Below are 23,281 nucleotides of genomic sequence, written 5' to 3' on the forward strand. Positions count from 1 at the left end.
ATTCTGGGTATTTTTCACATAAATAATTCCAAAGTACTTTTCCCATGCCTAGGAGTTAGAGTGGGGTAGAGAGAATAAAAATATATTAATTTTTTGCTAAATCTCTCCTTATCTACTGATCTGTAAGGGGGCAGTGAGCCCAGAATTGGAGAGCAAGGTGAGAAAAGATGTGGTAATGATTTAGTTCTGCAAATCAAGTTCATACCAATTTCATACCAAGTAAACTGCAGGGGGGGAAATCAGGTAGAATGTTTATTAAATGAGAATATTAATTATTAATGCCATCAGCAAAATGTCACCAGCAGCCCAGGTTCTGTGTTATGTTTGCTTTTTACTGAATTAGAAGGAGGAATTTTACCAGATGTTGCTTTGTTGGAACCTTACTATAGTCCCACAGAAATTTTTTATATAGTATTTGAGAAGCCCTGGCTGTGATTTGTCATAAATATTCAAGGTTATTGGCAGGTAGAGGTTCCTGTTTTGTTAATTTACTTGAGAGCGATGAATAAGTGAACATTATGCTAGCTTTTGACTCTAATATTTTGAGACAAAGTTTTGCCATTTTTGAACATAAACATTTAAATATTTTTATTGCAATTTAGTTATAAGTATTTTAGAATACTTAGAATTGGTATTAGAAAAACATTGAGACATAATTTTTCATTAAACAATATAAAAAAGAGATGAATTTATAGAACCCAAAGAATGTTATAGTGAACTCTTAAAGATCTGATTATACACTGCAAGCAAAATAATACTGTATTATATTTTGTACCAAAAAAGATAAAGTGAGTTTGAAATAAACCAAAGGAAAGAGTTCTATTGGAGTAAATTCTATGAATGGTGTACTGTGGTGCTGTAAGCAGTGTTCTGTTTCCTTCACTGATTGCATTCTCTCCTTGACATTGTAGAAACAGCATTATGAAAGAAATGAGAAAAGCATAGGGAAAAAATTTAAGGAAAGTTTTTCAGTTTCTTTCAATTTGCTGTTTTTTAAAAAAAAAAAAAAATATATATATATAATTATGAGATGATCCTAAGCTGTATAAGTAATGTTTGATGTGTAATAGTTTCATACATCGTAAGCATTAGCTATTGTTAATAAAACATGCCATTGCAAAATAAAATATACTTTTGTTATACTTGTCCAAATATGACCTCTTTTTGTTGTTGTGTGCATCTCAGATTTATTTTTATAAATGTTAACACTTAGAAAACGATAAGGTCAGACATAACAAGGGTGTCAGCCTAATCATCAGTCATAATTTTATGTCCACATTTTCTGGTAGATGGATTTTGACTATTAATTTGGTTTTGTATGTTTTCTCTATGTGATATTTGTGCATTATTAGATGACTAGACTGGCCAAGGCAGACCTGTTACACTTGCCTGACACTTGCCTGAGTTAGGCATTGTTTGCCATGCCACTAAACCGGCCGTCAAGTGAAACCTTCATTGGGGAAATGAGATCGGAGTCTGAACCGCAGAAGATGGACGCCCTGTCTCTGTTTTTTATTGTTTTACTTTAATTTCATTTCTTTTTATTTTGTCCCTTTTTTGTTTTTGTTTTGTTAAATCTCTTTCACTTTAACTTGTGAACTGGTTTCCCAGTTCTTTGTAAATGGTATTCCATTAAGGGTTCATAACATTGCATTGCAAAATATATGGGGAGATGATCAGCAGTGCTCAACCTTAAGATAAAATGAGTTTTCACAGTAAATTAGGATACAATGTTAGGAGGCTGTGTAGGAGTCTTAATTGGTGTTCATAGACTGAGTAGGCACATTTTGTTCTTGAAACATTGATGTGATTATTAGAAACATTTTCTGATCTCAGTGCAACATTTTTGCAGTTTTTCTTCCAAGTCTACATCTTTTTAAAAAAACCCAACTGATAGCATCCTTTGCCCTAGAATTTTATAGGCATACGGAATCGGGGAGAATAAGTAAATTTCTTACAACAATCTGGGGGTAGAGGACACAAAGAGACTTCTACTTTTATGATAGTTACCCATTATAGAAAATAACATTTCCTTGATTTATAAATACTTCAGTTGCCTACAAGGAAAATGGATATTAAAGAAACTATTGAATACTTGTGTATGTTTCTCTGTTTGCTTAAGCTTTTTGTTTAACTTTTTGAAAAATACTCAAAAGTTACTAGGTTTTAAAAAGATTCCAGGAGTAGGACTAGTTCTTCAATACTGTGAGAAACATTGTTCTCTCACTTGTCATTGAGTATAATTTAGGAAAAATGCTAGATGCTCGTTTTATACTTTTATATACTCTGATAGTATTTAGAGGGTAAATTTCACAGAATTCTATCTTGGAAGTTAAGTAATAGAACTTTTTTCAAGTATTTTTAATAAAAAGTAGTGTGCTTATAGTTAGACTTTATAATAGTTTTTTACTACTATGAGAGGTATTGAGAGTCAGATGATCTACTGATACTTTTTTGTTTTATTTAAAGCCAAAAGTGAAAGTCTGTCTATAATATTAAGTATTCAACATTTGGCCTGTGTTGAATACCCTAATATTTTGTTTGGGTAGTCTTTCTACATTCTCTGGTATGGATAATTTGGCTTATTTAATTGACAAATATTAAATTGGGACTTGTACTACATTGGAACCCTTAACTTGTTTTTTTAGATGCATAGAGTAGCAAAGTACAGGGTTTTTTACCTTAGACCTCAGTTGATTTATCAAGATGTGTTCAGGTTTTATAAACATTTAAAAAATAATTCCTATTTGTAACAAAACAGGTCTGACAACAATATATGTAGTATAGTATATTTGTGGGTTTACAGATGTATGTGTTAATACTAGTAACTAATAAATATAAAATAAATTATTGTTACTTGATGTTTTCAGTTAGGCCTACCTACCTTTTATCTTTATGCATGTTAAAAAAAAAACCTGTGCTTATGCAGAATTTACACTGAAATAAAATAACTTTGTTTTTGAAATTAAAGTAATATAGACTTAGATTTTGCAAAGCTTAGAAAAAAGTAGGCATTTGTTAAAGCTATTAAAATGTCATTTTCTTGTTCCTATAAGTAAGATGTAACCATTATTTGAAGCAAGTTTTAAAATCCATCTTGAGTTCCACTCATGTTTAGAGATATATTTAGATAATATTGTTTAGAGGTTTATCTCTGCATATCTGGTTGTTTCAAATAGTGTTTTTACCACTAAAAGCCAGCATGGTGCTTTTGAAAATTTATTCCATATGCTATTTTCAACTTAGCATGACTTTGTACAGTGTTTTAAATCATTTTTGAAGAATTCATAATGGAAATGCGTAGCCAACTAATTATGAGTAGTTCTAAAATAGCTATATGTAATCAACTTTTTTAGAAACAACTTCTTAGGGGGTGGGGTATAAGAGAGGTCTAGGAAAAATGTATGGAATTTGCAGTCCTTATCAAAGTTAATTGATTAGAATCCAATAATTAAATATGGAAAATTGGTGTACTTATTTAAGAGTAAAATTTTCAGTTTTTAGTCATAGGAATTTTTTTCTTAGTATCTAATATTATTTCAGTGTTACTGTCATTATTGTTATTAGGCATTTGAGATGTTTATAAGCAACACATTTAGGCATCAGCTACTCCTTTTCAGATAAGTATGTGTAAATTGGTTCTAAAAGTTAATGGTTTAAAAGGTTTCCTGAGATTAGGGAACTTCTTTTTGTTAGTTAATCTAAAAAATTTTAGCAGTTTCCCAAGACACATTCTTGGGACCTGGATTCTCTTGGGCATTTCTGACATTGTTGATGAGGTGCCTTATTAACTAAATGAGTACAGGCTTCCTTTTAAATTGAAGCTGATTACATGAAGTAGGTTTTTGTTTTTTTCTATTTAAATTAAATGGAATTTACTGGAAGGGTTATCAAAATTGTTTGCATCACAAGTAGGTAGTTTCAATAACAGCATAGGGGCACTCAGGAACAAATTTCAATTTGTTTTTTCTTTTTCTTTTTTTTGACTAATTTGGTTATTTGCCATTTCTGGGGATTAAACTTTAAAAAATGTTCTTCTTTTCTGTATCTGATGTTCTGTGTGCTATTAGTGATGCAGCCAACACGAACGGTTGTCATGTGTAACACAACTTTCGATCACCGCGAAAACACCGTCCTGGGAAAGCGTCCATGCTTGATATCGTTTGGTTCATGAACATTAAGTTTCCAGTACAGGTGACCCATAGCTCAAAGTGTTAAATAATTGTCTACATTATTCAATTTTTAAAATAATATTCCATTAATGAGATTGTTAGTCTTTGAAGTTTTGCTCACTTTTATTTTTCCTAGTAGAGCAGGATAAAAGGAAAGACTTAAGTTCTAATTTATTTCTTTATACGAATCTGATAGATTCATTTATTATTATTATTATTTTTTAAGTGCAAGGGTAATTGTAAATCATAGTGTAAAGTTTGTGTGGTGTTTCTGCTTTTTGTAATGTTTGGAACTTGCCTCTGCAGGTAAAATCCCAGAGGAATCCAAAGCCCTCTCTTTACTGACTCCTGCTCCAACCATGACAAGTCTGATGCCTGGTGCAGGCTTGCTTCCCATACCAACCCCAAATCCCTTGACTACAGTAAGTACTCTGTATCCTCTTCTACAAGGGATGAATGTTCAACTCTCTGATCAGTTGAAAAAAGAGCTTTGAAAATTTATATTTTTACTCTGGCCAGCGTGGTTCCATTGGAGTGTCATCCCGTAGACTGAAGGGTCCCGGGTTTAATCCTTGGGCACATACCCAGGTTGTAGGTTGGATCCTTGGCTGGCATGTATACGAGAAGGCAACCAATTGATGTTTCTCACATCGATGTTTCTTCTTCTCTCTTTCTCTCCCCTTCCTCCCAACCCCGCCACCCTTTCTTTCAAGAAGCAATGAAAAAAAGTCCTCAGGTGAGGATAAAGAAAGAAAAATGAATATTTTTATTTTGAATGTTTCTTTTTAAATGGAGAGGATCTGAAATGTCTACTTAATTTTTTTCCCCTCATGTGTCACCGACTTAAACTACCTTTTGGAATTTTGAAGTAATTGAAAATTTATTTAAATTTGAAAACTAAAATTGATGATTTGCTAGAAAATCAGTTTTTGAAACAGCATTTTAGATAGCATGGTGGATTGGAGAATCTAGGTGACGGTAGTTCCCAGTTCATGAGGACTATATTTATTTCAAAAATATGAACTGATTCACAGCCTGGTAATGGGAAAAAATATCTAAGAGAAGGATTTATCTGGGAAAATGTTAACAAGGTAGAAATATGGCAAAATATTTTTTCATTAATTCTGGAATTAGTAATTTAATGCCTCCTTTATGATTTCTGAGTGGGGTTAAAAAAGATATTGCTGTTAGCTGTACTCTGGGTTTTTGTGTAAAAGATTCTAATTTATATTTATTTTAAAAGAAAGGTTGTTTTTCTTCAAAAAAACTCAAGACAAAAGATAAATCTTAGCTTAATTGTTTTATCTAGCTTTGTGTACTAGATTATTAGGGAGTAAACTCATAAGCTTTATGATTGTAGTTAAATTATCCAAGTTACAAAAATGGATTCTGAAGCTTTGAAGTACAAAATTTTAGGTCTTTTTATTTTTACATGACATTGTCCTGCTGCAGGAGACCTGCATTGTGATTTGTAGGGGGAAATGCTTTTTAATTCAACAGTTTTATCATTTGCATTGAACTTTCTAGAAATTTTATTTCAGGTATATTTTGGTAAATTTTAATATGTTAATTCCTAGGTCACTACCTTCCGCACTCTCAATATTTTCTTGCTGTCTTGAAAATTCTTAGTGATTTCACTGTTCAAATTAGCTCCCAAGCGTAGTCCAAAAGTGCTGCCTAGTGTTGCTAGGGGCTGCAAGGCTGTGATGTGCCTTACAGAGAAAATATGTATCAGACAGGGTTCATTCAGGAATGAGTTGATAGTGCTTTTGACAGTGAATCCACTGTTAATCAACAATGTATATTAAATAAGGTGTCTTTAAACAGAAATACGTACAAAACAAGGTTATGTATTGGTTGATGAAAATATTGTGACCAGAGGTTTGTAGGAACCTAGCCCTGTATTTTTCCTAGGAGTAATGATTCAGTATTCAATAATATAGTGTTTGTGGCACCTTTATAAGACATAACTATTGCAAATAATGAGAATTCACTATCTGGTTTTAGTGTTCAGTTTAAAAGGAGGTAAAATACCCAGATAGTTAAGAAGTACTTTGCATTTCTTAATATATTTAAAGCTACTGTGACTTCACTCTCAATAATTCAGACGTCTACCTGGTTTAAAGTTAGGAGTCCCTAGTTTCTTCCCATTCTTGTTGAGTTGATCACATCTGGTCAAGATTAGAGAATGATAACTTCTATAAATATTTTTATTTGTTTATTACTCAAGATTTTATTTATTTTTAGAGAGAGGGGAAGGGAAAGAGAAAGATAGGGAGAGAAACATTGATCCATTGCCTCTTGTACCAGCCCTGACTACGTACGGAACCTGCATCCCAGGCATGTGTCCCGCCCGGGAATCAAACCAGTGACCCTTCTATCTGCAGGGCGACACCCAACCAACTGAGCCACATCAGCCACAGCGAGAATGATAATTTTTGATACTAACCAAAAATACGTTTCTTTTTTTTTAAATAGCTGGGTGTTTCCCTTAGCAGTTTGGGAGCTATACCAGCTGCAGCACTAGACCCCAATATTGCAACACTTGGAGAGATACCACAGCCACCACTAATGGGAAATGTTGATCCTTCCAAAATTGATGAAATCAGGAGAACAGTCTATGTGGGCAATTTGAATTCCCAGGTAATGAAGAAACTTACTCTTTCCCCCTTCTTAAAAATCATACAGATTGATAAAGTAGTATCTGATTTTTTAAAAAAGAGAATGTATTAAAGTGTTACTTTGTTTCTTTAGACTACGACAGCTGATCAGCTTCTTGAATTTTTTAAACAAGTTGGGGAAGTGAAGTTTGTACGGATGGCAGGTGATGAGACTCAGCCAACTCGGTTTGCTTTTGTGGAATTTGCAGACCAAAATTCTGTCCCAAGGGCCCTTGCTTTTAATGGAGTTATGTTTGGAGACAGGCCACTGAAGTAAGAAACCCTAAACAAAGAAATTTTAATGATTTTGAAAAACTTTAAAGTATTTTTGATGTAATTAAGGCTTTCTTTTCTTTTTAATAGTAATTGGCAATTTGTGGAAAGGAAGACTTTGTGTTAAGTATAAATGAATGCCTGATATACAAATCATTTTAGCCTTTGTGGTTGTATTTGAAGCCATTTTCTAAGGTCTAGTTTAATGTTTTAATATTGTTTACATATCCTACATAATGATTGTAGGTTTTTTTTTTCCATAAGCTTTAACAAGTCAGGTTGGTTCTGTATTATGACTAGACTGATGGACAATTTAACATATGGTTTGAACTTTAATATGGTAATAAGAACTTTGGTAAATCCAACATCCCAGGAAGAAAATAATATTCAGTACCCAGAAATGATTTAAATCATACATTTTGAGTTTTAAGGTTAGCTCACATATTTGTTTGCAAAGTGAAAAATTGATGTAGCCTTTCAGGTAGTCAAGACCAGAAATTCTATTTCATGCAGATTATTGAGGTACCAGTTTTATCTGAATTTCACAGGCAATTGCCTTAGTTACACAGTTTGATCAGGATGCTGCTATTAAAGGATACATATTCATAACTGTTCTTAGTGAATGCTTGTCTTCACTGTCTTCTCATTGTGGAAGGGGGTAAGTGAGGCAGACCAAAGTCATCTATATGCATTAGAGAAACCACTCTTACCTAGTAGAGAAAATAGGCTTTTATCAGACGTCTCCCACATTCAAACTGTGTCTTACTCAGCTGTGGTCCAGCTTCCCCTTCATCTTCCCAGTGTGCAGAGGTTATCAACAAAATCTTACAATCTAAGAATAGAAATGATTCATTTTAATATTGGTGTCAACATTTTAATTTATTGTAAGCTGTGCAGGAAAGAAGTTGTTCTGGTCTGTTCAGGTTGTTAAGTTAGCTAGCATTCAGGTTTTTGGCTTTGTTAGCAAGAAATGATGGCAGGTGGGAATGAGATACATCATGGTTTTCAAATTGGTTTTGGTTATCCTGTATTTAGCTATATTACTCTTAATGTGCTTTCAAGATGTTGATTTATAAATATATGTATTGTGTAAACATTTAATTGTTTCATGTTTTGTAAAAGATGGTGTGTATTTGTGATATGCTAATGTTTTTAATTTAGAATAAATCACTCCAACAATGCAATAGTAAAACCCCCTGAGATGACACCTCAGGCTGCAGCTAAGGAATTAGAAGAAGTAATGAAGCGAGTACGAGAGGCTCAGTCATTTATCTCAGCTGCTATTGAACCAGGTAAGGCCATAGTGTTGTTACATAGGTCATAGTTGAAGATCATAGAATCTTAGAACTGCAAGGAACTTTAGAAATTATCTTGTTCAGTCCCTTCATTTTACAAACAAGAAGACTGAAACTCAAGAATGAGTAAGTGACTTACAAATGCCAAAGGTCAAAGAAGTACTTAGCACAAACATTCTTTTCCCCTGATGCTGAATTGAGTCACATTGGCCTGAGTTAATCAGTTGTTTATACTTAAAGAGCAAAATTAGTGCTTAAAACTGATTTGCCTAAAAGTAAAGTGTAAATGTTATTGCAAGGCTAAAAACAAGAATAAATATATTTAAAATGTGATGATTAAAGAGACTCACTTTATCAAAGCTTTAATTTTAAAAATAAAAAGGGAGTCCCTGATTTAGGAAAAACACACTATTTTAGCAAGGCAAAAAGAGCAAACTACCTCTTCAGACTTTTGTGTTGCTAACTAAAATTTTAAAATCCAGTCTAAAAATGTCTAAGATGGTTTACATTTGAGCAAATTTTCTAAATTAGCACTCAGAATTTAAGCATCAATTCTAGCAAAATAAATGGAGAAAGGATTTAAAATCACTGTTATAGGAATTACAGACATGTTATAATCGTACATTATGGCAGCAACAAAATACTACGAACAGCTGTTTATAATCATCTGGTTTATATGTACTGCTGCAGGGTGGCTGCACTCAACGAGTTTATGCAATGACTTTCTTGGATGTTTCTGAAGGATAATTGCACAGGAGGAGGATGTACAGAGAGTAGGCCCCTTGCACTATGTGTGGTACATTCCCCTTGTGCCTGATTATTAACTGGGATCTTTAATTGTTCTGAGCTTACACTGCAAAGTGGTTTTTTCCTCCCAGAGTCTGGAAAGAGCAATGAAAGAAAAGGCGGTCGATCTCGTTCCCACACTCGTTCAAAATCCAGGTCTAGCTCAAAATCCCGTTCTAGAAGGAAAAGATCACAATCAAAACACAGGTGAGAATTTCTGTTATTGTTTTAAATTTTTTTAGTTTTGTATTTAAAATAGTTAAAATATCTAAGGTTTTGTCTAAATATCAAATTTAGAAATGTCATAGAGTTCACCGGGAAGTATGGTTACCATTACATATAGCTTTAACTATAATACTACAGTTAAGAATGAAATTTTATCTAATTAATATATAACTTTTATTTCAATTTAATTTCCGTTTTAGAAATTGGTTTTCTGTCTTAATAAGATGCTCTGCTTCTGAATTTTCTAAGAGTAAACTAGTCTTTATACAGAACTGGCAGAAATTTTTCAAGTTGAGGAAAGGGAAACACCACGTGTAGGGGGTGCCGAAAATATCACTGAAGTTGCAGGCCCTGCCCCTCCCACTGAAGGGCTGGGAAGTACCACCACAGACCTTGTTTCCAAGTTGTTACCTATCTTTAGCACTTAGGGACTTCAAACACAGGAGTAGCTTGTGGCTTTAGTTCCAGCTATTGTATTGTGCTTAGCTCTGTTTCTTGTTCTGTTTATCTTACTTTTGAGCCTAGCTCTGTTTTAATTTTCTTTTTAAATCTGTTGTGTGTTTGGCGCAAAGGAGACCTTAATATGTAAGCTTGCAAACACCATCTTTATTGTAAGCCTAAAGTGATAAGTTTTATTGTCTTCTGAAAGATGTGGAGGGGCCGTTACTGAAGTGCGAAGTTACTGAAGTGTGCTAGTGGATCCTAACTGCATGCTGTGTGTACCTTTGTACTTATGTCTAAAGAAAAGAGGTATAGAAAAATGTGTGTACATGTGTATGTGTATGTGGTGTGGGTGTATTAGAGAAGGAGGGGAGGAAACCAGTATGCTGCTCTATGTTGAACCTCACCAGCAAGCTCGGTTTAGTCTGTTTTTCTGTATTAAAGGAGATTGAAACAATGAGATACAAGATTATGATACTCATTTTCTGACTCTAGCAGGATATACTTCTTGTTATTTACTGGTGTATACTTCTCCGTTATTAGTTTGCAAAATCTCTTCTGGGATGTGGTTTTACTATCTATTCCTTACTATTCAAGGCTTGATAGTAAGGCAAGTTCAAATCCAAGTGAAGGATGTTGTTTCATGTATAAGGAATGATGCAGTCCAGCGGAAGCCAGCATTGGAGAAGGAAAGGGGTATAGAAACAGTGATACTAGCTTGTGGATATTACCATAGGTTGACAGTATGTGGTGAACATAATGGTGATCAAGAAAATACAGAATCGAACTGAAGGGTAACAACTTCTTTTCTGAGGAAAAAAAGGACCAATGACCTGAATCTCATTATGTGTTGATTACGAGAGCCACGCTCCAAATATAATGCCTTAGGGGTTTTCCAAGGCTAGAATAAAGCAAAACTTAATGATTAACGTCATTGTTTCCTTAATAATCTCTGGGAAACTGTATCTGTTAGGGCCAAAAAATTAACTATCCACTTTAAGGTTTTTACTCATCATTGTAAGTGCATTTGGATATTTCCCCCTTCCAGTGGATTGAGCATCCGCCTGCGAACTGAAAGGTCGCTGGTTCAATTCCCAGTCAGGGCACATGCCTTGGTTGCAGGCCAGGTCACCAGTTGGGGATGTGTGAAAGCAATAGGCAACCAATCGATGTGTCCCTGACACATTGATATTTCTCATCCTCTCTTTCTCCCTTCCTGCCCCTCTCAAAGTAAATAAGTAAATGAAAGAAAACCCTTACCCAAAAAATATTTGACTTAAGGATCTTGATATGGAAATGACTCCCCCCAACCCTAGTAGTGGAGGTGGGTGGCAGACATTGATTGGCTTCCTCTCCATTGCTAGTGTGATTTGATACCCTCAGTTCTGACCCACTAGACTTACCAGGAATGTTGGTTGTAGGAGCCCTGGCTCTTGAATGCCCACCTCTTCTCAGTTCTCACTGTTCTCAGGTACTACTAGGTCTCCCCCTCACCCTTTCCCTTCCTTTTGGTTTTTAAAAGAGTTTATGTATTTATTTTTAGGGAGAGGGAAAAAAGAGAGGTATGGGAGAGAGAAACATCCTATAGGTTGCCTTTCTAATGCCCTTAACTGGGGATCTGCCCTGAAGCAACTCAGGCACATGGACTTACCAGGAACTGAATCTGCGCCTTTCGGTTCGCAGGCTGCTCAATCCACCAAGCTACACCAGCTGGAGCTAGTCCTTCCTTTTCTTGTGTTAGGAGGGAGGAAGGGATTTCTTGTCACTGTGACCTTGGCTAGGGCTAGGATGATATGTTTCTACTTTTTGTTTGCAAATTTGTATGTTTTTTTCATAGGGACAGTATTAGGAAAGGTGAGCAGTACTATAATTACTATTTTAAAATTAAGTAACCTTTACAGACCAGCATAGGAACTGTAAGACATTTTATAATTTATGGGAAACAACTGACTTACAAATGATCTTTGATACAACATGATGGTAAGTTGCCCTTTACTCACAGTTAAAGTTATAAATGCAGTTTTGCACATTGCTCTAAAATGAGGACTGCTAACAAATCTTTATCTTTGGTTGGATTAGATTTGCTCTCGATTTGAAGCTTTTTGACTAGAGGGTGAGATAGATGAAAATATTTAATGTCACAATTAAAATACAGTAATTATTCTTGGGCAGTAACTGTGAGGACCTACAGGGTAAGGTAGGAAGCCAAGTGATCAGTGTTATGTTTTTGTTTTTTTTTTAATTTATTAGGGCTCTGCTTAAATTTTTAAAAGGAGTTTCTTTGCTTAATTAAGTTTAGAAAGCATTGTTTGAGTAAAAACAAAATGATTTATATTTTTAGCAAGGTTAACAAGAACAGAAATCTTAAGACTTTTTATTAAGTACATAGAAGCAAAGGCCCTTTATTACATTACCCTTATGTGGACTTCTGTAAATAGACTACAGTGTTTTAAGTTGTGCATTATTGCCTTAATACCCATTACTTGATTCTTGTATCTCTTGGGTTATTAACGCTAAGAATTTCAACAGACTGAATTATATTAAAATTTGGTATGAAGATAAATACATTTTTTTAAAGACAATAGATGAATGGTTTAGTTGAAAATTAGCTCTTGGAAAGCAAATTTTAACTGAACAAAGTATTAAAAAACAAGATTTCATTATTAATTGATGGTTGTCTGGAGGGTTTTCTGGTTTCATAGTATACCACAAGCATTTAACTATATGTATTTCTTTTATAGATATTTGTTTTAATTCATGAAACCATGACTATCAAGATGAGTTTTAATTACATAAAGGTTACTTGTGGAAGCTCATTTGACCTCCTTGGAATAAATATAGAATTTAAAGTTTTCATTTATATTGTTGATGGTGATGATAATATTGAGTATTAAGAATTTTAAACGTGTACTCTGTGCCAGAGACTGCTTAGGCAATTAATTTTCTGTATCATCTGACTTAATCCTCATGAAAGCCCCAGGAGATGTAGGTATAATTCTTATTCCACTTTACAAATGAAGAAATTCAGGCTTAGAGAGATTGACTAACCAGAGTTCTCACAGCTAGTGTGTGGCAGAGCTGAGTGTTAGAGCCAGATTGTCTTGACTCCAAAGCTGGTGAGTCTCATCACTTTGTTATTAAGGTTGTATGCATTCAGTTTTGTTATATTTTAATATATGCTTTCTAGAATATTTCATTATAAAAAATTACATTAATAAATAGTTATTTCAGTGGGGTAAAGGAATAACAATTGGATTAACAGTTATTTTTCCTTGAAGAATTTCAGTAATAAAGATTTCTTTTAATAACTTTGTTTATATAATTAGAAAATCAAGGCCTTGCAAATTCAGCATTTGATTATCTTTAACTCATAAGTAATGATGCTTATTTTCCTCTTACACTAGTATCATCACTAGTACTGTGCTGCTTGTATATTCTTCTTAATGTGTATTATCACAGACAGCACACAGCCATTTATAGAAACTATTGAACCATATAGCCACTACTCTCTGTCAGGATAAGTTGTTATCACCAGTAGTCATTACATGCAAGCCAAGAGTTAAAGACAATTTATGGTGTGAAACTTGGACAATAGAAGTCTTTTATACTAATTGAGGCATATAATAATTAGCAAAAGAGATTTGTATGAGAAGAAGAGACAATTCACAAAACTAGCATTATTTTGCCTTCTGCTTTCACAGAGGTATATTTTGCTGTTTTGTGAGACATCCTCGAGTGGGGGGTGGTAAGAAGGAAAATAGGAAAAGAAAGCAAGCTACACCTCAAAGTATCAACCGAAGTCTGACATAGGAAATAACTTAAATTCTTTCTCTCTTTTTATCTGTGTTCTGGACAATGATCTAGCTGGTAAAGTTTTCAGTAAATTTATTTTAGATAATCTAACTGAAGCATTACATGGAAGAGAATTTTAAAATAATGATATAGACTTTCAGGATAGGTTTTAAAATTCTCTTGAAACAAATCTTAAATTTTTAAAAATTGAAATTCTAAGGAAAAGGTTTGACATTCTAACAATTTTCTTTTTTTTTTAGGAGTAGATCCCATAATAGATCACGTTCAAGACAAAAAGATAGACGTAGATCTAAGAGTCCACATAAAAAACGGTCTAGGTCTAGGGAGAGACGGAAGTCAAGGAGTCGTTCGCATTCACGGTGAGTTTTTGGAAAATTATGGATAGTGTTTTCATGGTTTCATTTGTTAAAAATCTGTTGCGGTTTAGGTTTTTAATGAGAGAATGAAACTTTTTTTTATTAGTTTTAGTAATAATTAATATTGGTTTTCATTGATTTGACTCTTAAGGCCATTATGACTCATGAGGCTTCCAGGCTACTGGACTTAATTTCACCTGGTAATTGTTTCATTTAGCAGCTTACAGCTGAGTTACATGGAAATTTCTGTGACATCTTAATAAGTTTTATAAATTGTGTTGATAAATATTGAGAAAGGGAGGTTCTTTGAGGAAGTAGAATTACTTCTGTTGTGAATTTACTTAATTATTTTTGTTTTTAAAGGGACAAGAGAAAAGACACCCGAGAAAAGATCAAGGAAAAGGAAAGAGTGAAAGAAAAAGACAGAGAAAAGGAAAGGGAAAAAGAGAGAGACAGGGAAAAGGAACGTGAAAAAGAAAAGGAACGGGGAAAAAACAAGGATAAAGACCGGGATAAAGAACGAGAAAAAGACCGGGATAAGGATAAAGACAAGGAAAAGGACAGAGAAAGAGAGCGGGAAAAAGAGCATGAAAAGGAGCGAGACAAAGAGAAGGAAAAAGAACAGGATAAAGAAAAGGAACGAGAAAAAGACAGATCCAAAGAGATAGATGAGAAAAGAAAGAAGGATAAAAAGTCCAGGACACCTCCCAGAAGTTATAATGCATCAAGAAGATCTCGTAGTTCCAGCAGGTTTGATATGCTTAAAATTTTTACTGATGACAAATGTAAACATGAATTTAACTGAGGGGAAAAGATTATTCTATACAAGTTGAATCAGTACAGTAATATCAGAACATTTTCCTCTGCAGAGAACACATTTCTCGAACAAAAGCTTGCCACAGTATAGAACCTATGAGGAGGAAGGATGGTTGCTATTGGACAAAATTATTTGAAAAGTTCTGCTTATCCTTTTAATCCATTATTTTAACCTAGTGGTGGTGGCAGCAGCAGATGCTAACTTTCTTGGAGGGAGGATGGCAGGGAAAAGTTGGGGTTTTTTTTGTTGTTGTTTTTTTTTTTAATTGGGGCAACATTGGTTAATAAAATTATATAGGTTTCAAGTGTACAGTTCTATAATACATCACCCATATATTGCATTGTGTTTTTACCACCCAAAGTTAAATCACCTTTTGTCACCCTATATTTGACCCCCTTTACCCTTTATACCCTTGAGCCTCCTTTCCTTCTGGTATCTACCATACTGTTGTTTGTATTTATGAGTTTTTGTTTGTCTTGTTTGTTCATTTGTTGCTTTCAGTTTTATATCCCACATATGAGAGAAATCTTAATGGTTCTTGACTTTTTCTATCTGACTTAATTCACTTAGCATGATTTTCTCAATCTCAGGATCCATCCATGTTGTCTCAAATGGCAGTATTTCATCTTTTCTTGGGCCAAGTAGTAGTCCATTGTATATTTGTACCACACCTTTGTCCAAACATCTATCAAAGGGCAGTTTGACATTAGCTTGCACCTGTTAGAATGGCTGTTATGAACAAGACAAGTAGTAATAACAAGTGTTGGAGAGGTTATGGAGAATAAGGAACCTTCATTCACTGGCTGGTAGAAATGTAAACTGGTGCAGCCACTATGGAAAACAGTATGGAGGTTCCTCAAAAAATTAAGAAGAGAGTTACCATATGACTCAGCAGTCCCTATTTTGGGTATCTACCCCAAAAATTTAAAAACATTTACTCTCAAAGATAGATGTACTCTTATGTTCATTGCAGCATCGTTCACAATGGCCAAGACATGGAAACAGCCCAAGTTTTTTCATAATTATAGAAAAATTGACCTCTTAGGCTTCTGTAATTCTTCAGAATGGTGTGGTAAGATTCATTATGCAAAATGATCTCTAAAGCTACAGTGTTTGTCACTTTGTCATCTAAGTTAATTTTTATAGGACAATTTTGTTGAGTGCATCTTGTGTCAGTTTTAAGGTTTTGCTTTTTTCTTGGGATTGTTCCCTTAATTTATTAATAGGTATGCTGCCACCAGGTAGAGTAGGTTCCCATAATAACAGCAGCGAAATGAGGACCTTCATTGGTTTAAGGTTATCTAACCTACATTCATTACTCCAGATGATACTATGACTATAAAGTAAATAGAAGTTTCTAATTTGTGTTGAGCTTTATACTAAAAAATACTAAAATATATATATTAGCAAGTTTGAGATATTTTAAGCATAATTTTTATAGAAAATTATTTGAGATATCTTTTTAAAAAACTTTAATAGCTTATTCTTAGTGCTAGCTTATGGTTAGATAATACAAGATAATCACAAACATTTATTGAATGCTTTTACTATTTATCAGATTTTATGTGTCAGCAGTTTTTCATGACTAATCTTACTTAATCTTACAATAAGCCTGTGGGAAGACTATTGTTATCATGGTTTTAAAACTTGAGGAAGCTTAGAGGAAATTTTCCCTCTTCTTTGTACTTTGGTATCACGAATAGAGTAGCCCTTTCTCTTCTTAGAGATTAAGGTTACTTGAGAATTCTCTAACCAGTACTTGCTGCCTGCTTTAGAAAACTGCCTCATAAGCATAAAGTTGAAAGCAACACTGCATGTTTAAATGGGACTTAAACAGGTCATATTTTAGCACATTTAATCAAAACCTGAAGAATAACCTCATTTACTGTGGGTATCAATTGAGCCTGTGACTGCACGTTTATGACACAGTGATTTTACTGATTGTATGTTACACATTCTTTTGTGTTTATGAGATTGTTTAGGTATCACTGTTCACAATACCAAATAATATTTTGATTCCTTTAAATTTAGTTGAATTTACTTTTTCAGTTGATTATGAAATGTTTAATTTTTTTCATGGCCCATTTTAAAGTTGCTTGATATTTAAGAAAGTTCAGATGTTCACCTTCAGTTTTAAGTATATTCCTAAATAACTCCTCAAGCCTGGAGAATAAATGCTGACTAACATTAGTTCTTAAGAGTTTGGCAGTTTGGAATGTTTCATGCCTTCAGAAGACCTTGGTGAAGAGTTAAAATTTCTCAACTTTTATCATTTTTCTGTTTCTTAAGTGCTCTGATTTAATAAATGGGAAACATTTCAATGGCTCATAAAAATTGTCTACTTAATATTTTTACTTCTAGCATTGTCACCTAATCTTTTTTAAAGAAACTTTTGATATTTAAAAAACTTCTAATGCTTAAAAGTTACTGTTAATAAAGGTGAAACAAGGAAAGGGAAGGAGAAAATACTTATTGAGCACCTCTTATGTGCCGGGCACTATACTTGGCACTTTATTGGTATTATCTTAAATCCCCATAACAACACTGCAAGGCTTGGGTACCTCCATTTACCAGTTGGAAAAACTGAGGTTTAGTTTAAAAGCAATATGACTGCAAATTGTTAGCTGGTAAGGTGTGGAAGTAAGTTTCAAATCTAATTCTAACTAACCACAGTTCTTCATACTACAGACGCTCACTTCTTTCCCAGCTAATTAATATTCTAGGTTGCTGTCTGTTTGGCCTTAGCTCTTATCATCAGCTGGTTGTCATTGGATGTCCACTTATACATAGTGCTTCCTGAACAAGCAAGAATCAGAATGATCAAGGCTGAGCCCTTTTGTGTCAACCTCAAGTCTGGGATACCCTGACGTTCTTATGCTATTAAAAAAAGTATTTCAGGGTCTGGTGCTGAGCTGTTACAGGATAGCATTAATTGAGTGAAATATCGTTACCTAATTTCTTCATCATTCAGAAGTATAATTTTGGGATATTCTGAAAATTAAGTTGGGTAATGGAGGGGAGAGCTTTAGGTAGAGTTGGAATTGACTTATTTGTGTTCTCAAAATTCTTGAACTTTTTTGGTCTTAACATCTACCGTATATACTACATCTGCGTATTATTTAGGTGTTGTTTTTGTAAATTAAAAATAGTGTTTCGTTAACCTAGAGTCCATTTACTGAGTTGGTAAGAACAACTTAAATTCTAGAAGATTAGATTCTTTCAGCTATGTGGCACTACTGAGCAGAACTGCTTGTGAGAGAGCTTTTTGGATACATGAATCATTTAGTAACTATATCCTCATACCTCATCCCCTGAATTTTGGACATCTTGAAATTTGTTTCTAAGTCAACCACCTTAGAAATGAAGTGGTTTAGAGTATTCATATTTGCTAATATGTTAAGCAAAATAGTTCCTCATAATAATAAACATTTAATCTATTTAGCAATTGTTTTTTTACTTTGAATTATTTAAATCCCAGATTTTAAGTATTTTACTTATATCTAAGCAACTGTGCAGTCAACTTTAAATAACAGAACAGTAATGAAATGGTAGGAGATGGGAGGGTAAAGCATAAGATGAGTTAATGTAAATACTTTTAGAGATATTCTAAATATTTAGGTCTGAGAAGTTCACATTTTGCAAGCCAGTTTACCTTTCAGTTCTTGAAAAAGGCATGTTTCTTTGTTACAAAATAATCCACAGTGGGGCAGCAAGGAGCTAACTAGATGCATGACAAAGGGTGTGATAAGCAAACATAGTGTTAGATGCGAAGGAAGAACATACTTGAGAGAATTCAAAACATCCATTAATTTTTTTTCTACTCAAGATATATTTGTTCAGATAAACCAGGTGAATTGGAGATCCTCTGCCCTTTCTAATATGAAATCTTAGGATATCTTTTTATCAGTCTGTAAGATTCATGGTTCATAATTTGACCTGCACTAAAATCAAATAAAAGAATGTGCTTATAAAGGACGTGGGGTTAAACTGGCCTGCAAAGAACACTATTTACTTGAGAGCATGAAGGACTTTTGTTTGTGTATTTAAATTGCCTTTTATTTAAATAGCTTTTTAAAATGGCATATCTTTGACTTTCAGGGAAAGGCGTAGGAGGAGGAGCAGGAGTTCTTCCAGATCCCCAAGAACATCAAAAACCATAAAAAGGAAATCTTCTAGGTCTCCATCTCCTAGAAGGTACGTTGAAAGCATATGCTAAAACTAATGAGGAAGAGGGGGGTGGATTTTTCTTTAGTCTCTATGTTTCTGAATGAAAAATAAACATTTGCATGGTTCAGAGATCAAAACAATATGAAAAATAACACACTGATCTTCATTTCCACCCACGTGCCCATCTACTCTGTCCTCCTAAGTAATGACTTTTGTTTTTTGTATACCCTTCCTGTTTTTTAAATGTATACGTAAACAAGGTGAGACTGTGTAATTTTTTATTTTCCTATTTATTTTCCTATTTCTCATACAAGAGTTAGTACAAAACAGACACATGGTACTGCTGTGCTCTTGCTTTTGTCATTTAACTATCAGATCTTTCCATCTTTTTCAGAGAGTGCTGCTTCATTAATTTTCACATGCACCTTTCATTGTATGATAGTACCTTAGTTTAACCAGCCTGCAGTAGAATGCATTTTCTTAATTTTTCTGTTATAAACTATACAATACTGTAATGAATAGGTTTGGACTTAGCTCATTTTGTAGTGTGCAAGTATGTTGGAAAATTTTCCAGAAATGGTAATGTTGAGTCGGAGGATTGTATTCATAATGTTGAGAGATATTTCTGTGTTGCCCTCCCTAAGGATTGGCAGCACCTTGTCCTTTAACCAGCTGTGTATGAGGGTGCCTGTTTTCCTACAGCTATAACAGGTTATGTAATCAAAAGTTGTGGGTTTTTTGTCTGCCTGATAGATGAGAAATGGTACCAACATGAAGTAATTTTAGTTGCATTTCTCTTAAGTGTGAAGGTGGGCATCTCTTTGTATATATGAAGGCCATTTGTACTTCCTTTCCTGTGAATTGTCTGTATACTTTGCCAGTTTTCCGGTGGAGTCTGTTTTCTGTTATTTTCAGGAACTCTTTTTCTATTAGGGAGATGATTATTTAATGATTTGATACCAAGTATCATTCCTAGTTTGTCAGCTTATCTTTCTAAGTTACTGTTTCTAAGTTGACCACCCTTACAAATGAAGTAATTTAGAGTATGCATACTTGCTAGTATGCTAAGCAAAATATTTTTAAATAATGAATCTATTTAATAACTATTATTTAATTGGTCATAGTTAAATACCAGGTTTTAAATACTAATTTGTTTTTAATTTTTATATAATTCAGTTTCTCAAGTATTTTTCCTTTACGATTTCTAGATTTTGTCATAAATTTAGAAAGGTATTTTCCTAATTCTAGGATTAAGTGGAATTTCCATTTTTTCTTTTATAATTTTATTTTTACTTTTATATTTTTGATCTATTAGGAGTTAATATCACTTTATCAACAACTCAATTTTTCTAACACTAGTTTGATATGTTGCTTTTGTCATGTACTAAATTTTTCTGTTTGGGTCTATTTCTGGACCTTCTATGCAAGCAATTTTCAACCTTTTTCATCTTACGATAGACATAAACTAATTATTAAAAATCCACTTTTTTTTTTTTTTTTTTTTGCTGATCTGACAAAATAATGTATTTTTTGCTGATCTGACAAAAAAAATGGGTGTAATTTTGATTCATTCACACCAGACAGCTATTGTAGTGTTGGCTGTTGTCAGGTTTTTTTGTTTTTGATTTTTGATTTTTTTAATTTGGATAATCTAAAGGAAAAGAGGTCAGTACCCCTTACTAAATAGTCAGATATTACCTGGTTTAAAAATTCTCACAGCACACTGGTTGAAAATTGCTAAACTAGGCTGTTGGATTGGTTTGACTGATAATTTGTGTACCAGTGCCCCATGGTTTTAGCCATTCAGACTGCATAGTATTTCTTAGTATCTATCTAATAAGGCCTGTTCTCCACACTGCCCATTGCTCTTTTTAGAGCTTTTCTGACCATGCTTGTATGTTTATTTTTCCATTTGAACAGAAGAATCAGTTGTGTAGGTTCTAGAAATAAAACCTATTGATGATTTGTATTACAAGTGCATTACATTTATCAATTAGAAAATGTATAAGTAGCTTTATTAATAAATAAAACTTATGATGGTGAATCTTTCTATCCAGGAACATGGTATATCTTTCTGCTCATTCAGGCCATCTTTAGTGTTTTTCATCTTTCGTCTCATACAGATTTTATGCATATTCTAAATTCATTTTTAGGTATATTTTACTTTTTTTTGTTGTGTTTGTAAATGAGGTCTTTCATTATGTTACCTAATTGGAGGTTGTGTTTGTACATAGGATGGTATTTATTTTTTTTATCCGACTGCCTTTCTGATATGTCATAGTTTTTCCATTGGTTTTCTAAGCTTAGAAAAGAGAAATTTATAAAAAGCTTTGTCGGAGCGTAAGAAGCATGTTTCCCAGTAGGGATATTTTGTTTGTGGGTTATTTGTTTTTAGGTGAGACTAATGGAAGGTATAGGATACTATAGAGATAGCTATATTTTTATTGGAAAAAAAACTTTGCTTATGAAAGTCGAGACTTTTCTTAGTTGTGAACGCAAATTAGACAAAAGGGTAGTATTCACAAAGTGCAACTCCCTTCCCTATTTTCTTTACCTAGCTCCCCCTTCATCCTCTGTAAGTGATTGTTTATTTTATTGTTCCATTCTTTTTGTAAAATTGAGTAGATACATATATTTTAATTTCTCCTGTTTTCACAGAAGATAGTATATAAGGTATATGCTCTGTGTGTGTATATGGTCACTGACTGCACCCAACCCTACCTTCACCTAGGTTATTTTTTTTAAATGAGAAATAATTCACTTATTTTAAAGTTTACTCTTTTTAAATATGCAATTAAGTGGTTGTTAGTATGTTCACAATGTCCTGTAACCATTACCGCTATTTAATTGTAGAACTTTTTAATTATTTTTATTATTAATAAAAATTAATGTTGTTTATTATTAAATGGTTAAGAAAGCCCATAACCATTTGTAGTTATTCCCCATAGCTCCTGAGAGCCGCTAATTTATTTAGTGTCTCTGGATTTGCCCCTTCTGGGCATTTCATTTTTGGATTCATACAATATGTGTGGTCTTTTGTATCTGGCTTTTTGGGCTAATGTTTTCAAGGTTAGATTCATGCATGTTGTAGCACGGATTGGTATTTCATTCCCTTTTTTGGGTGAATGATATATGACTGTGTGGATAAAAAACATTTATCCGTTCTTAGTTGACAGACATTTAGTATTATTTCTGTTTTTTGGATATGGAAAATGCTGCTTTGAATATTCATGTACAAGTTATTGTGTGGATATATTTTCATTTTTCCTGGGTTTACTAGGAGTGGTAATTGCTGAGTCATAAAAACTTTATCTTTTTGAGAAACTGCCAAATTGTTTTCCAAACTAGCTTGCCATTTTATATTCCCTTCCGCCATGTACAACAGTTCTAGTTTCTCTACATGCTAACTGATAACTTGTTCCTGTTTGCTTCTGATTATAGTCATTCTAGTGAGTGTGTAGTGGTATGTCATTGTGGTTTTGTTTTGCATTTCATGATTAGTGATGTTGAGCACTTTTTTCATGTGCTTATTGGCCATTTGTATATCTTAAAGAAATGTCTATTCAAGTTTTTGTACATTTTGAATTGGGTTGTGTTTTGTTCAGTGGATATTAATTTTTTTTACCAGATACATGATTTTAAAATGTTTTCTTCCATTCTGTGGGTTGTCTTTTTACTTCCTTGATAGTATCCTTTGACGTACAAAAGTTTTATAATTTTGATGAAGTCAGATTTATTTTTCCCCTTTGCTGCTTGTCCTTTTGGTGTCAAGAAATCATTGCTAAATACAGTGCCATGAAGGTTTTTCCCTATGTTTTCTTCTAAGACTTTCTTAGTTTTAGCTTGTATGTTTGGTTCTCTGATCCATTTTGAGTTCATTTTTATATGTGGTATAAAGCAAGGATTCAGTTTCAACTTGCATATAGCTACGCAGTTTTCCCAGAACAATTTGTTGAAAAGGTTGTCCTTTCCCTATAGAATGAGTCTTAGCACCTTGTAAAAAAAATTATTTGACCATATATGAGTTTATTTCTGGGCTTTCTACTCTATACCATTGGTCTATATGTCTGGTCCTTAATGCCAACTTTGTTCTTAAGATTGTTTTGGCTATTTGATATCCCTCAAAATTCCATATGAATTTTAGGATGGGTTTTTCTGTTTCTATTAATTACACTGATGGGATTTTCATAGGGATTGCACTGAATCTGTAGATCACTCTGAATAGTCTTGTCATCTTTACAGTATTTAAGTCTTCCCCATGAACATGGATGTCTTC

The 23,281-nt window shown here is 33.5% G+C and overlaps 1 protein-coding gene across 3 annotated transcripts in view; it reads left to right on the forward strand.

The window, feature by feature from the left end:
• SREK1 (splicing regulatory glutamic acid and lysine rich protein 1) overlaps nucleotides 1–23,281 on the forward strand; it is a 39,021-nt gene that overhangs the window by 9,740 nt on the left and 6,000 nt on the right. For 2 of the 3 annotated variants that reach the window (XM_054578434.1, XM_054578435.1), the window contains exons 3-10: nucleotides 4,479–4,594; nucleotides 6,651–6,815; nucleotides 6,927–7,105; nucleotides 8,267–8,397; nucleotides 9,279–9,393; nucleotides 13,905–14,024; nucleotides 14,385–14,771; nucleotides 18,937–19,032. In XM_054578434.1, the coding sequence (XP_054434409.1) occupies nucleotides 4,479–4,594; nucleotides 6,651–6,815; nucleotides 6,927–7,105; nucleotides 8,267–8,397; nucleotides 9,279–9,393; nucleotides 13,905–14,024; nucleotides 14,385–14,771; nucleotides 18,937–19,032 (1,309 nt within the window). Of the gene's footprint in view, nucleotides 1–3,549; nucleotides 4,195–4,478; nucleotides 4,595–6,650; nucleotides 6,816–6,926; nucleotides 7,106–8,266; nucleotides 8,398–9,278; nucleotides 9,394–13,904; nucleotides 14,025–14,384; nucleotides 14,772–18,936; nucleotides 19,033–23,281 lie in introns of those variants that run through there. The other variant, XM_054578436.1, reaches the window with a different exon arrangement.

This window comes from Pteronotus mesoamericanus, unplaced genomic scaffold, assembly GCF_021234165.1.
Source record: "Pteronotus mesoamericanus isolate MK-2021 breed Mesoamerican mustached bat unplaced genomic scaffold, CSHL_Meso_final contig_50, whole genome shotgun sequence".
Classification (NCBI taxonomy): domain Eukaryota; kingdom Metazoa; phylum Chordata; class Mammalia; order Chiroptera; family Mormoopidae; genus Pteronotus; species Pteronotus mesoamericanus.